Source organism: Amia ocellicauda, chromosome 2, assembly GCF_036373705.1.
Source record: "Amia ocellicauda isolate fAmiCal2 chromosome 2, fAmiCal2.hap1, whole genome shotgun sequence".
In the NCBI taxonomy this organism is placed as follows: domain Eukaryota; kingdom Metazoa; phylum Chordata; class Actinopteri; order Amiiformes; family Amiidae; genus Amia; species Amia ocellicauda.
The window spans coordinates 8160985-8173701 of record NC_089851.1 but is presented as its reverse complement, the minus strand read 5'-3'; the positions used below and the strand labels follow the sequence as shown (position 1 = coordinate 8173701).

General features: G+C 43.4%; 1 protein-coding gene across 3 annotated transcripts in view; it reads left to right on the top strand.

Annotated features, from left to right (window-relative positions):
- agap3 (ArfGAP with GTPase domain, ankyrin repeat and PH domain 3) overlaps nt 1-12717 on the top strand; it is a 190325-nt gene that overhangs the window by 110662 nt on the left and 66946 nt on the right. For all 3 annotated transcript variants that reach the window (XM_066717538.1, XM_066717546.1, XM_066717531.1), the window contains exons 3-5: nt 3693-3780; nt 9212-9297; nt 11718-11859. In XM_066717538.1, coding sequence (XP_066573635.1) covers nt 3693-3780; nt 9212-9297; nt 11718-11859 — 316 coding nt within the window. The remainder of the gene's footprint in view (nt 1-3692; nt 3781-9211; nt 9298-11717; nt 11860-12717) is intronic.

Sequence of the window (12717 nt, the reverse complement as noted above, 5' to 3'; positions counted from 1 at the left end):
CACTATTGTTCTTCCCCTGCCTGTGTGTCAGGGCAGGGCGGCACGTGATCGCCGCGCTCGCATAGTCTGTTTTGTGTTTGACTGACAGGATCTTTCATCTCCTATGAGAGAGCGCTCTGCCTCGTGTTTGAATGGAATGAGCTTCCAGGTTGTGTAAGAGGAGCAACAGTGTATCACTGCTGCGTCTGTGTTTGCAGTTTGAGCCAAGGTTTGACACAGGGTTTACCACCTTCCAATGAGCTGTGGCGCAAGCAGAGAAGAGGGTTAGCTGGGTTAGTTGTTCCCACACACTTGCTCTGCCTCAACTTGTGCCAGGATCGGTTCCCATGTGTCAGTGCTCAGTCTTGTTACACAGTAAAGCACACCACACACACAGCAATACTCTTGACAGCAGGGCAGTCCAAGACCATCCCTGCATTTACACAGCCCCTAAATTCAACTGGTATTCGAATAGCCCAATATATATTCCGCCCTGTCAATGGCATATTCGGAATATGAAAGGGAATTTCGCAGCTCTGAATATCGGGGGTGGGATCATTCCCTCGTATCCGACGTACTGAAGGGATTCTCTGCCTTGTATGAAATTACTGATTCCCAATACGAGGATGAACCCAAAACATGTAGGTGTAAAAGCACAGCTGGTGAGACAGGCTCAAAGAAGAGCAGCTACTTTCTATGGGATTTTGTCACCTCAGTTTTGTTAAGTATTTTAAATGCATTTGAAATGACAAAACAAAACAAGACCCACTAAACTTACATTTCATATCTGAAGAAATAAATTAAAAATCTGTCTCTTAAAAGTTAGGACAAGAATGCCAGCTCTCAACAGAACTACAAAGAGCTTCCAACACTTTCATTGCTCTCAGATTTGCTTAAAAAGTAAATGACTTACTTAGCAAGAGGAATTCAGTTTATGCTTTTATCTAAATGTGGAAAATGAAGAATTCTGATGCATGTAAATAGAGCATGCTCAATATACACTCACCTAAAGGATTATTAGGAACACCATACTAATACTGTGTTTGACCCCCTTTCGCCTTCAGAACTGCCTTAATTCTACGTGGCATTGATTCAACAAGGTGCTGAAAGCATTCTTTAGAAATGTTGGCCCATATTGATAGGATAGCATCTTGCAGTTGATGGAGATTTGTGGGATGCACATCCAGGGCACGAAGCTCCCGTTCCACCACATCCCAAAGATGCTCTATTGTGAACTCATTGTCATGTTCAAGAAACCAATTTGAAATGATTCGACCTTTGTGACATGGTGCATTATCCTGCTGGAAGTAGCCATCAGAGGATGGGTACATGGTGGTCATAAAGGGATGGACATGGTCAGAAACAATGCTCAGGTAGGCCGTGGCATTTAAACGATGCCCAATTGGCACTAAGGGGCCTAAAGTGTGCCAAGAAAACATCCCCCACACCATTACACCACCACCACCAGCCTGCACAGTGGTAACAAGGCATGATGGATCCATGTTCTCATTCTGTTTACGCCAAATTCTGAGTCTACCATCTGAATGTCTCAACAGAAATCGAGACTCATCAGACCAGGCAACATTTTTCCAGTCTTCAACTGTCCAATTTTGGTGAGCTTGTGCAAATTGTAGCCTCTTTTTCCTATTTGTAGTGGAGATGAGTGGTACCCGGTGGGGTCTTCTGCTGTTGTAGCCCATCCGCCTCAAGGTTGTACGTGTTGTGGCTTCACAAATGCTTTGCTGCATACCTCGGTTGTAACGAGTGGTTATTTCAGTCAAAGTTGCTCTTCTATCAGCTTGAATCAGTCGGCCCATTCTCCTCTGACCTCTAGCATCAACAAGGCATTTTCGCCCACAGGACTGCCGCATACTGGATGTTTTTCCCTTTTCACACCATTCTTTGTAAACCCTAGAAATGGTTGTGTGAAAATCCCAGTAACTGAGCAGATTGTGAAATACTCAGACCGGCCCGTCTGGCACCAACAACCATGCCACGCTCAAAATTGCTTAAATCACCTTTCTTTCCCATTCAGACATTCAGTTTGGAGTTCAGGAGATTGTCTTGACCAGGACCACACCCCTAAATGCATTGAAGCAACTGCCATGTGATTGGTTGGTTAGATAATTGCATTAATGAGAAATTGAACAGGTGTTCCTAATAATCCTTTAGGTGAGTGTATATCCCATTGCCTTGTATTCTCAATACTTAAAATTGTGAATGTGTGCTGTGTAAATGTACCGATTGTCCCAAGCAGATGGCCATGTGCTCTGTCCGTTCCTGCAGTGTATAAAGCAGCCTGCGCAGGGGAACGCGGGTGTCCTGCTTTATCGATGTTTCAGCGAGGGAGAGTGTGTGTGACGGGCCAGGTACATCTTCAGACGACTTCGATCTGCAACAAATCAATCCCACTTGAAACGCGTTGGTCCTTTTGGGAAATATGCTTGGCTCGGGAGCAGTTTGCACATTCAGGATAACCTTGGGCTTCAGCTTGACTACACCAGCATTAATTGGGAACATCTGGCACCAAATGTTGAGATGGGAGATTTAATCTCGTATCAAACTAGTACATTTCTAAAGAGATTGAAGCTGTAATTGAGCCAATAGTTGCCAACAGTATGATGCTTATTCTGCTTTATTAAACCTCAGGGCATGTCTTGGGGAATCTCTTAAAGATCGTATAAATGCAGAGAGACTAATATTTCACTTCAGTTTTATTCCTTTATCGGTTTATAATGCCTGCCTAGCCATGGACGGAAGTTTAAACCGTTCAGATCACATTTAACAATGTCAACTTCTGCTGCAGGGCTCTGGGCAAGTTTTTCACTTTACTGAAGTATTATGAAAGGATGGTAGTCCGTCTTATGCATGGGGACATTTATTTTAAGTTTCTAAGTGTTTAAGTTTCATAATTGCATAACGCACCTTTAAGAAATCTACAGGTGTGATTTCCTACAATAGGCTGTGACTGAAAATGTACATTTTTGCCACTGGAGTTTCCTCAACTTTTTTATTGTATTACATTCAGCTTTTTTAATTAGCCTGTTGTTCAGTGGAAGATGATTACAGTAGGCCAGGGAACGCCAGTCTTCTCCAGTGCTTTTTCACTGGGGATATCTGAGAGAGCAGCTCTGTGACAAAAGAACTGATAAAATGGACAAATTATACACAGACATGATGCAGACGCGCAGACAGCACCTGCATAGGTGAAATGCTAACCATGAAGTGCTTTGTTGTGGGTGTTAAGGTCCTGTTTGTCAATAATGCATGACAATCTCAACATTTAAGACTTGAGGCTATTTTTTTTAATTCAGTATTGGAAGTAGTATAGATTTGGCCATATTTGTTGATTTGTATGGCAATGGGAATGGATCGCTGCGAGACGTCAATGGTCTCCTCACGTTACGAAAGCGATGTTCAAAGCACAGATTTATTTAGATTGAGTCGTCCCATCAGCTTTAATATTCTGGAATCATCGCACCCCGACGATGTTGGTTTCAGTTTGTTTACCTGTTCGTTCATGCATTGCAGAGCAAGGAGGCAAAAGGCCGATCGTGTTTACGAGTACCGTCTTCGTGAAATCCACGGCCTCTCCTCTGCAGGAGCCGGGGGAGTTTGGGGACAGTATGAACTCGGCCGGGAGAGGCTCTGGCCAATAAAACAGCATCAGGAAAGGCCCATCATTTGAGTTTTTCCACTTTCTCTCTCCACAGGGTATTGTGGGCAACCTCTCGAGTGGGAAGTCGGCGCTTGTCCACCGGTACCTGACTGGCACGTACGTTCAGGAGGAGTCCCCCGAAGGTAAGATCAGATGGTATCCAGCAGGATGCTGTGCCACGGAGACGCTCTGTAATCAGCCCGGTCTGACGGGCGCGCTCGGTGGCCCGCGGTGGGAGGCAGGCCCGGGCAGGCCAGGACCGGCACCAGGCTCACTCGTCTCCTCCGCTGACAGCTTAGATTAGGGCTGCTACACCTCCAAAGGGGCAACTCCCAGCACTTAATCTCCATATTGTTCTGTGGGATGAGATCACAATCATTAGCACAGAACTACGGGCATTTTGTTTTTGTATCGGTTTGCATTCAAAGAAAACATTGTGCAGTTATTTGTTTCCATTTATTATAAGTATTCATTTAAACACGGTTCAAATGCACATTATGCTTTTAGAAATAGGAATTAACTCACATTTGCACATACGTCTTTACTTGGATCTTATCTGATAGTACTACTGTCTACTTATTGATGTACCTAAAGTCGCTGGGATCTCGGCAAGGTAACCGTTTGACCAAAGAGTCTCAGGAGTGCCAGTGAACTTTTTCTTTCACTGCAAATATGTAGCAATGGGAGCTATTAATAATACCACTGGCATTATTAGAGGACTGATAGTGCAGTAAACTGTGGGGTAAATCTTCTCCACTTCCACTAGGATGTTGGCAGATCCATTCTCTGCAAATGTGGCAGAATTGATCTCCTCCTCCTGTTTGAGTGCCTTTATAAACTTGGCGCTGATGGATTTATTCAGGAAATTAATTAGTGTACTTTTCTCCAACAGTTGCGCTACACAGCCATATTGCAATTAAGGCCCACTAGAAAAACTGCTCAAAATGAGTATTACACTTTAATTTCTCGCTAATTATAGCACTGATAGAAACATAAAATATATAATCAGATCTTGGCGAACTTCACAAGCATGATTAGCGCACTACCAGTCTGTGACAAAGTATCGGAAAGCCAGCACTTATTTAATGTTGCCAAGAACTTTAGTTTCCGACTCCATTTCGAGGGGACGGTCTGTTTTAATAACCCTCCTGGGGTACGGGCTGCCGACATATGCCATCCCACCTCGCTCCCCCGGCACCTCTTCCGCTCACAGAGGGACTTCATCGCTTCCCTCGAGTGAGGATGTGGGAATGGGCTCGTGTCACGCATCAGCGCTGGTGTACAAGTGCTCTCTTGAATGTTTTTTTTTTTTTTTTTCTTTCCAGGCCACCTTCCTTCACGGTTTATTTCACACACTGTTTTAGTTTTCTTTACCCCTCCGTTCCATATTTTGTCTGCGTGTCACCGCTCGATCTCCAGGCAGGTATGGTGGATCAGTTAGCCATAGAAATGCCGGATTCACGTCAGCGTGGTGATGATAATCCGCCGCCACGTTGAGTGTTGTGAAAGTCGAAGAGACTTCTGCATAATTGATTAGTGTTGAATAAGCTCGATTTTAATGTTTTAAATTAAATATATCGCGCTTAGTGTGTTTGGGAATGTGCAGGGGTTGGGCATCTTCCTAGTTTGGCAAGTATCTGCACTTTGTGAGATTGTAGCTCCAGTATTGTTACTCTGTGAATGATTTGTGTTGTGTTTATCTGAGACCAGGACAAGCGAGCAGAAATGATTGTAATATTTTCCAGCTTCCTGAATTTTACAAGAATGCGCCCCAATCCCCAGAATAGTGGCAAATGGCTTTCTGATGTGGATTTCACAGTGGGTTGTTAATGTTAACGCTTCATTCTACGGCTCTCCTTTGACTGCAGGATAGTGCGATCGCATTAGTGTGACCGAAATATCGGTTTTAATGGACGCTTCAGGAAGAACATAAAACATAAAAACACGGTTTGGCCGGGTAAGTAATGGTTACAGTTAGATGCACATAAATAACAGTCAATTACAGAGAACTTCCTGCAGTGATGGATTTTAAAGAGACGACTGCAGTGTCTTTAAAGGCACGACAATGTAGTCATCAGCTCAATCAAGCCATTGTGTGTGATGAGGAAATGTGACTGGAGGGGCTGTGTTACCTCTAGGTGTGTCAGTCCTGCTGGTCTTCTATGATCTATTTTTCTGGTTTCTTTTTTTTTCTCCCTCAACCCAAATATCCTCTTCCTCTTTGCCTAGAAACGGGCTGGTGTCTGTCTGGATTTCTCGAACTGAATGGTTAATGTCAGACTGTTTCTTTTTTCCCCAAATACATGTAATCACTGACCTAAGAATGCGTGTGGGGATTATTTTTAAGCAGGCAAGACCGGGCAGGCTTATGTGTTCGTAATACTCGGTTATCCCAGCAGCAGCCCCTTCTCAACTTTTTTTTTTTTTTTTCCTCCACAAACTCATAGTTTATACTAAATATATACATCAGCCATAACATTATGACAGGTGAAGTGAATAACACTGATAATCTCATTATCATGGCACCTGTCAGTGGGTGGGATATATTAGGCAGCAAGTGAACATTTTGTCCTCAAAGTTGATGTGTTAGAAGCAGGAAGGGTGCCCATGCTGACCCCTGTCCACTGCTGAAAGCGCCTACAATGGGCACGTGAGCATCAGAACTGGACCACGGAGCAATGGAAGAAGGTGGCCTGGTCTGATGAATCACGTTTTCTTTTACATCATGTGGATGGCCGGGTGCATGTGCGGCGCTTACTTAGGGAACACATGGCACCAGGATGGGAAGAAGGCAAGCCAGCAAAGGCAGTGTGATGCTTTGGGCAATGTTCTGCAGGGAAACCTTGGGTCCTGCCATTCATGTGGATATTAATTTGACACGTACCACCTACCTAAGCACTGTTGCAGACCATGTACACCCTTTCATGGACACGGTATTCCCTCATGGCATTGGCCTCTTTCAGCAGGATAATGCGCCCTGCCACAAAGCAAAAATGGTTCAGGAAAGGTTTGAGGAACACAACGACGAGTTCAGGGTGTTGACTTGGCCTCCAAATTCCCCAGATCTCAATCCAATGGAGCATCTGTGGGATGTGCTGGACAAACAAGTCTGACCCATGGAGGCCCCACCTCGCAACTTGCAGGACTTAAAGGATCTGCTGCTAACGTCTTGGTGCCAGATACCACAGCACACCTTCAGAGGTCTAGTGGAGTACATGCCTCGACGGGTCTGGGCTGTTTTGGTGGCAAAAGGGGGACCTACACAATATTAGGCAGGTGGTCATAATGTTATGGCTGATCGGTGTAAGTTTAGTTTTATTTTGACCTGAGCTTTCACGCAACTTAAACCTTCTAAGTTTTGTACATAATTTAAGCAGAGAAAATCACGTTGAATGGTTTTAGTGGATAATGTAGACGGTGTAATGTAGTGTGACGGTACTGAGATGGGTGGTTGTTGATTTTAAAGTAGTTTAACTACTAGGAAGATCTTCCTATAGATCATACTATAGATTTATCTGTATTAAGTACTAATCCACTACACACACACATCTGTGCTCTTGTCTTCTGCAGAGGTGTTTTTTCCAATGCTGTCACAATAAGGAAATGTGAACAAATTGAGCCCAGTGTTAAACCACTGAATCAATACCAGCACTGGGATTGTGATAGGGCTGTACAATCATCCAGCTCTGCTCTGAAGGAGTGATTGCTAATGAGGCAGCTTAGCCGCTTACTTCCCCCACCAGGCCTGTACCTGCCCTCCGAGTCGGTCTGTTTTTGTGTTGTCGCCGATTTGTGGCCAAACTCCACAATAGAGGGGCGTGTGATTTATTATCGAATCATTGCTTCGTCTCGTGTCAATGTATCATCCATTTATGAAGTCAAACTGCATTCCCCCAGTGCCCTGTGCTACTGATTTAACTCTAACAGGTAGTTAGTCGTGTCAGGTTTGCAGTCCTGGTCACGTAATGGAGGAAAGGAAATACTCCAATGCCACGCAATTTGTTCATTCATGCTGTTCGAGATCGTTCGCAGTGGCTGCTTTAGTCCGTATCCTTAAATGCCTGCATTTATGTAATTGTCAATCTGTGACATGTCGCAGGAAACCGTAAAAACTCTGCATTATTAATCGCCTGTGCTGCATTCTTAATGATGTCATTTGATGCATCAGTCTTTTTCCGCAGCGTTCATAGTAAGAACTGAGTTTGCAAATCACAATCAAATCTGTTTAGACATCATATGTTTCAGGGACCGTGTTCAGCTTTGGGACCAGCTGTAACCTTTTTTTTTATTCCATATAATCGCACCGGCTACAATCCTTTAGTTTAAATTGGTTTATCCTAAATCTCACGTAATCTTTAAAGAGGTTTTGCATCGCAAGGCAGATAGAGTTGTTTTGGTATCTGGTGTATTCCTATCTTATCAAAATTTAGTTTTTCAGTCTGGCTTATGTGAGAGAGAGGAAGAGATATCGAGCTGGTAGTTTCTCGAATAACATGCAGTACATATAAGAGGCATTTTTCCCTCTTTTTTTATCCGTCGGAATATTCTCCTCAGTTTAGATTACCGACGGCCGGGTTTTCTTATCTTTTAATTACAGAACACGGCTATTTCTGCTTCCCATGGTGTCTGCAGACTCCAAAGACGTTTCTCACTCCCTAGCAGAAGAGTCTGTTCAGTTGTTAATCTACGACGCCGACACCAGCCAGGCGCTTTGCCACAGCATTGGAAACCCGGAGAACGATCCCATCTTGAATGCCGCCATTGCCATTTTTAGCATCTCAAGATCCTTCTCACTTTAAAATAACTTGGGATTGAGGGTCTTTATTGAAGCTGTGGCACACGGATACCCCACCGCTGTTGTGCTTGTGGGATACCGTTATCACTTCCTGATTTAGTGTGATTTTTTCTGATGCAATGAAATCCTCACAGTAGTGTTGCTGTCCTCTGTCACATATTTGTCCCACTTTATTTATTATTTTACACAGAGAAAAATGCATAAATACATCGTAATGCTCTGATTGATACATTTTGTACATTTATTTTTCAATTCAAGTCTCCCTTCACGGTGTCAATACACTGGCAGGTTCTTTTTAAGGGATGCAGGGTTACCTTTAGGCTGGATTAGCCTTTATAAAGTCTTACTATTTAACTTTCATTGCTTTATTAACACACATTTCAGCTGATATGCATCTTGACACTCTTGATGTTGTTATTTTGAGTTTGACACTGTGACAGCTGTGCTGTGTTTGCAAACGTGCTGAAGCACCCTAAACTAAATTAAAGTACTGCTCAAAGTCACTTGGAAACTCGCTTGGCACAAGTCTTTGCCAGTTTGGCTCCGTTCTGCGTGCAGGTTGCCGGAGATGCAGAGCACAGTGTCGGGGGGGTTCAACTGGAGGCCGAGGGAACCGACAGTGACAGGATTAGTGGATCCTCTCATGGCCGGTGCTGTCTGGACCCGGATCAGTCTCCTGCACCACTGGGCATGGAGAACTTTAAATACAGGGGTTGAGAATGTTTGAAGTAATTGCATTTCACAAAATGAATCCTGGTTTCATGTTTGACCCTCTGCAGGAGGACGCTTCAAGAAGGAGATAGTGGTGGACGGCCAGAGTTACCTGCTTCTAATCCGAGATGAGGGAGGACCTCCTGAGCTACAGGTACGTTCCCCAAAAGCCACTTCCACCTTTTAAAGCACTCCTGTCCACTTGTCTTCATGATTAAGGTTTTAAATTGCATCAGAATTCAAGAGATCTTTATCTTCTCCAGCTGAGGAATTCAAAACACTGCAACTGTAAACCTAAATCCACATTTGAAAGGCTGTCCTTAGTTTTGTCCCTCCATGGAAGACATTGATATTGTTAAAACAAGTGATTGTAGGTTTTACATCAAGAACTATATCTTGCGTCAGAGAATATATAGCTTGATGGATGTTAGTTAGAGCTGCCTGGGTATCTATTCAGTTCTGTAAAGGATGAGAAATACTCAGAATGACGGCAGCCCCCGCTAGATCTGCGACTCGTTACTCAGGACATGTCAGGTGTTGGAACAAAAGGAAGGATCCGGCACATTGTTCATATCAACGCTGTTTGACGAACAAGTGTTGTCGGCCAAATTGGCATCTCGTTTGTGCTGCAGCCATTGATACCTGCCTGAATAGCGTCAGTTACGAAATGATTCAAACTCATTCGCTAAACTGAGAACTGTGAATGTTAAACCTCAACAGCTGGGACTAATTAGTGAGGAGAAATTAAAACATTTCACTACATTTACAGTCGCAGGTGACATGGCAAGATTTCAAGAAAATCCTGTGTGCTTTGTCGTGTGCTATTCAGATGAGTGCCTTTGTGGTCCCGTTTCATATTTGTCAAGGATTGTGGTTCCTTTGATCGTGCACACGGCGCTCGTGTGGATTGGCAGGGTTCGCCACGGCCTTTGTTAATAATTGTACAGTTCGTACTGCATTGTGAATGTGGAGGAGTCCCAGAGGAGGACTGGGTTTGTGTAGCTGTGCATTTCAGGGACAGAGGCACTGCCAACTGACACTCTGGAAATAATTTCTGGGTCTCTGGTGGCAAATTGTGACACTTGAGAATTGCGGCAATCAGTTTGGAGAGAACTCTGTCTGGAGCAACAGGTTCTGAGAAGAGATGTGGCTTATTTTAATGGGTTTTCATTAGCAGAAGGCTAGTTTGGGCTTTGGTTTCTGAACGAATTAAAATTAAATAAATGTGCAGAATAATTCAGTGACAGAATTGTCTAGGCATGTTAACCCTGTACTACCTTAGGAACATTGTGATCAAAATGCATATTGAAATACTCTGCGACTCTCGCTGAAGACACCTGACAGTTCACCATCTCACACACTCTGTTACTACTGAAATAAATGACAAGCTAGGGACCCAAAATTGAGAAATATGATCAAACCCTGACAGGGTAGTACAGCATATATCAGCATTTACTTCCTCGGTCCCCTTCGCCTGGTGCAGTTTGCATCGTAGCCTCCACTGCCAGCAAGATTCTGTCCCACCACGGCATGGCGCTGTCGAAGTAAAGCCACAGATGCAGAGCCAAACTCCCCTCCGCAGGAAAGCTTCCCTTTTTTAAAGTTTTTTTAATAATTCATATCAGTGATAAATAGGAGCTTCTGTCTCCATCTGTAGCTTTAATATTACATGTCCTCACGACAGCTGGGGGCATCTCAGAGATTTGGTCTGGAGTCTTTTTTTCTATCGGTATCCCTATATATACCTAAAATGTGTTGGTATTATAGAATTGTATGAATAATGCATTTCCAATATAAATTGTTTTTGTTTTTTAAATGCCTCGCAGGCTCTCATCTTCAGGTTCGATCAGTCACTTTGATTCAGGATAGTTTACAACGTGGGCGTCAGAGAACATTACTTGCAACGTTTTTGTTCCATGGCATAACAATGGACTATTTTTGTCCTTTTCTTGTTGCCTTGTGTGTGTTGTGTGTCTGGCATCATTCCGTACCGTTCTTCTGAATAATGAAATGCATCCGAGGTCATAGTGACGCTCAAATGCAAGCGATGGCCATGCAGCCATGTTTAGTGCAGCGCTTCATATCGCATTATTACCCAGAAGGGGCACTGCTGGCCTCCTGCCCCAGACAAATATGTTGTACCTCTTCCCCTGCGGACCAGAGGGGGGCTTTAAGGTGAAGTGTATCTCTGGTTACCAGACCACCAGGAAAGGAGACCCAGGAGATTGGCCATTATTGGCACTTGGCAGCTCCTGTGACTGCTGTTCGATTTCAGATCTGCAGTTAAGAGTTTTTAATTCATACAACTGGTTTACTGAAATACATTTATTAATCCAGTCATTGTTACACCCCCCATTTTAATGTTAAAAGTACAGATAAACAAATCTTTCATTTAAATACATTCATATACTTCTACTGCCATCTGCTGTATACCTTTGGAAGTGCGTGCTCGTCTTTTTCTACTTTTTACATAATTTTGTAACCCCTCCTTTCTCAAATGTTTTATCTCCCCACCCCACTGGGACCCTCCTGCAATCTCTGATCTGTGCCCTCTCCTCGTCTGTCTCTCCATAGTTTGCTGCCTGGGTGGACGCCGTGGTGTTCGTCTTCAGTCTGGAGGATGAGATCAGTTTCCAGACGGTCTATAACTACTTCCTGCGCCTCTCGAGTTACCGCAACACGGCCGAAGTGCCCATGGTGCTCGTGGGCACTCAAGGTGAGAGACGGCATCGGTAGATCTGGCGGCCGCAGCCCGGGGGGGCGCCAGCTCTTCTTAGAGCTCAGTTTACACCTGGGACCTTGTTACACCCTGTTCAGACGGTAGTTAAAAATGCATCTATAGGCAAGATCCATTTCTTCTGTCCATAATTTGTTTAGGTTTTAGTTTCCAGTTTCAGGACTGTTTTATGTTTATATTCAGGGCTCATACAGGTGCTTGAAATCCTTAATTTATTAAATCCATGTTTAAGTGTCCATGCTTATTGTAGGCTGAGATTGTAATAACTTATACTTGGTTGTTTTGAAGAGAATTAACATGGAGATGTCACAGTAACTACTGTCAATCCGTGTATATTCAGTATGCTCACTAAAGAGGTAAAATAGTGCATAACATTTTAATATTTGCATGTTGAATGTACATGGGAGTACACTAACAAATATTGTTGCACCTTTTTGTTTGCATGTTTAAAACAAGTCACTAAAGATTTAATTGAAGCTGAAGTTACCGTGTACTCTTCACTGATTTTGACTGATTGCATGATTGAGTTATATTGGTCTAAGCCAGGTAGCCTAAAACAACGCCAACTCTACACGAAGGCTCTAATGAAACATGTTGGTTGTTACAGCACAATAACATATAATCTACTGTGATTAAATTATAATTTCATGTGTTTTGTTCAGTGAAGAAAAGTGTGCATTGTAGATGAGAAGGTTGAGTTTACCAAGGCTGGAAAAGCTTTGACAATGCACCTTGAAAAGTGCTCGAATTTGATTTTTGAAAAGCTGTACGAACCCTGTAATATTACCTCTGTAAAACACCCGTTAGGAATAAAATAGTGATGAATTGAGGTGGATA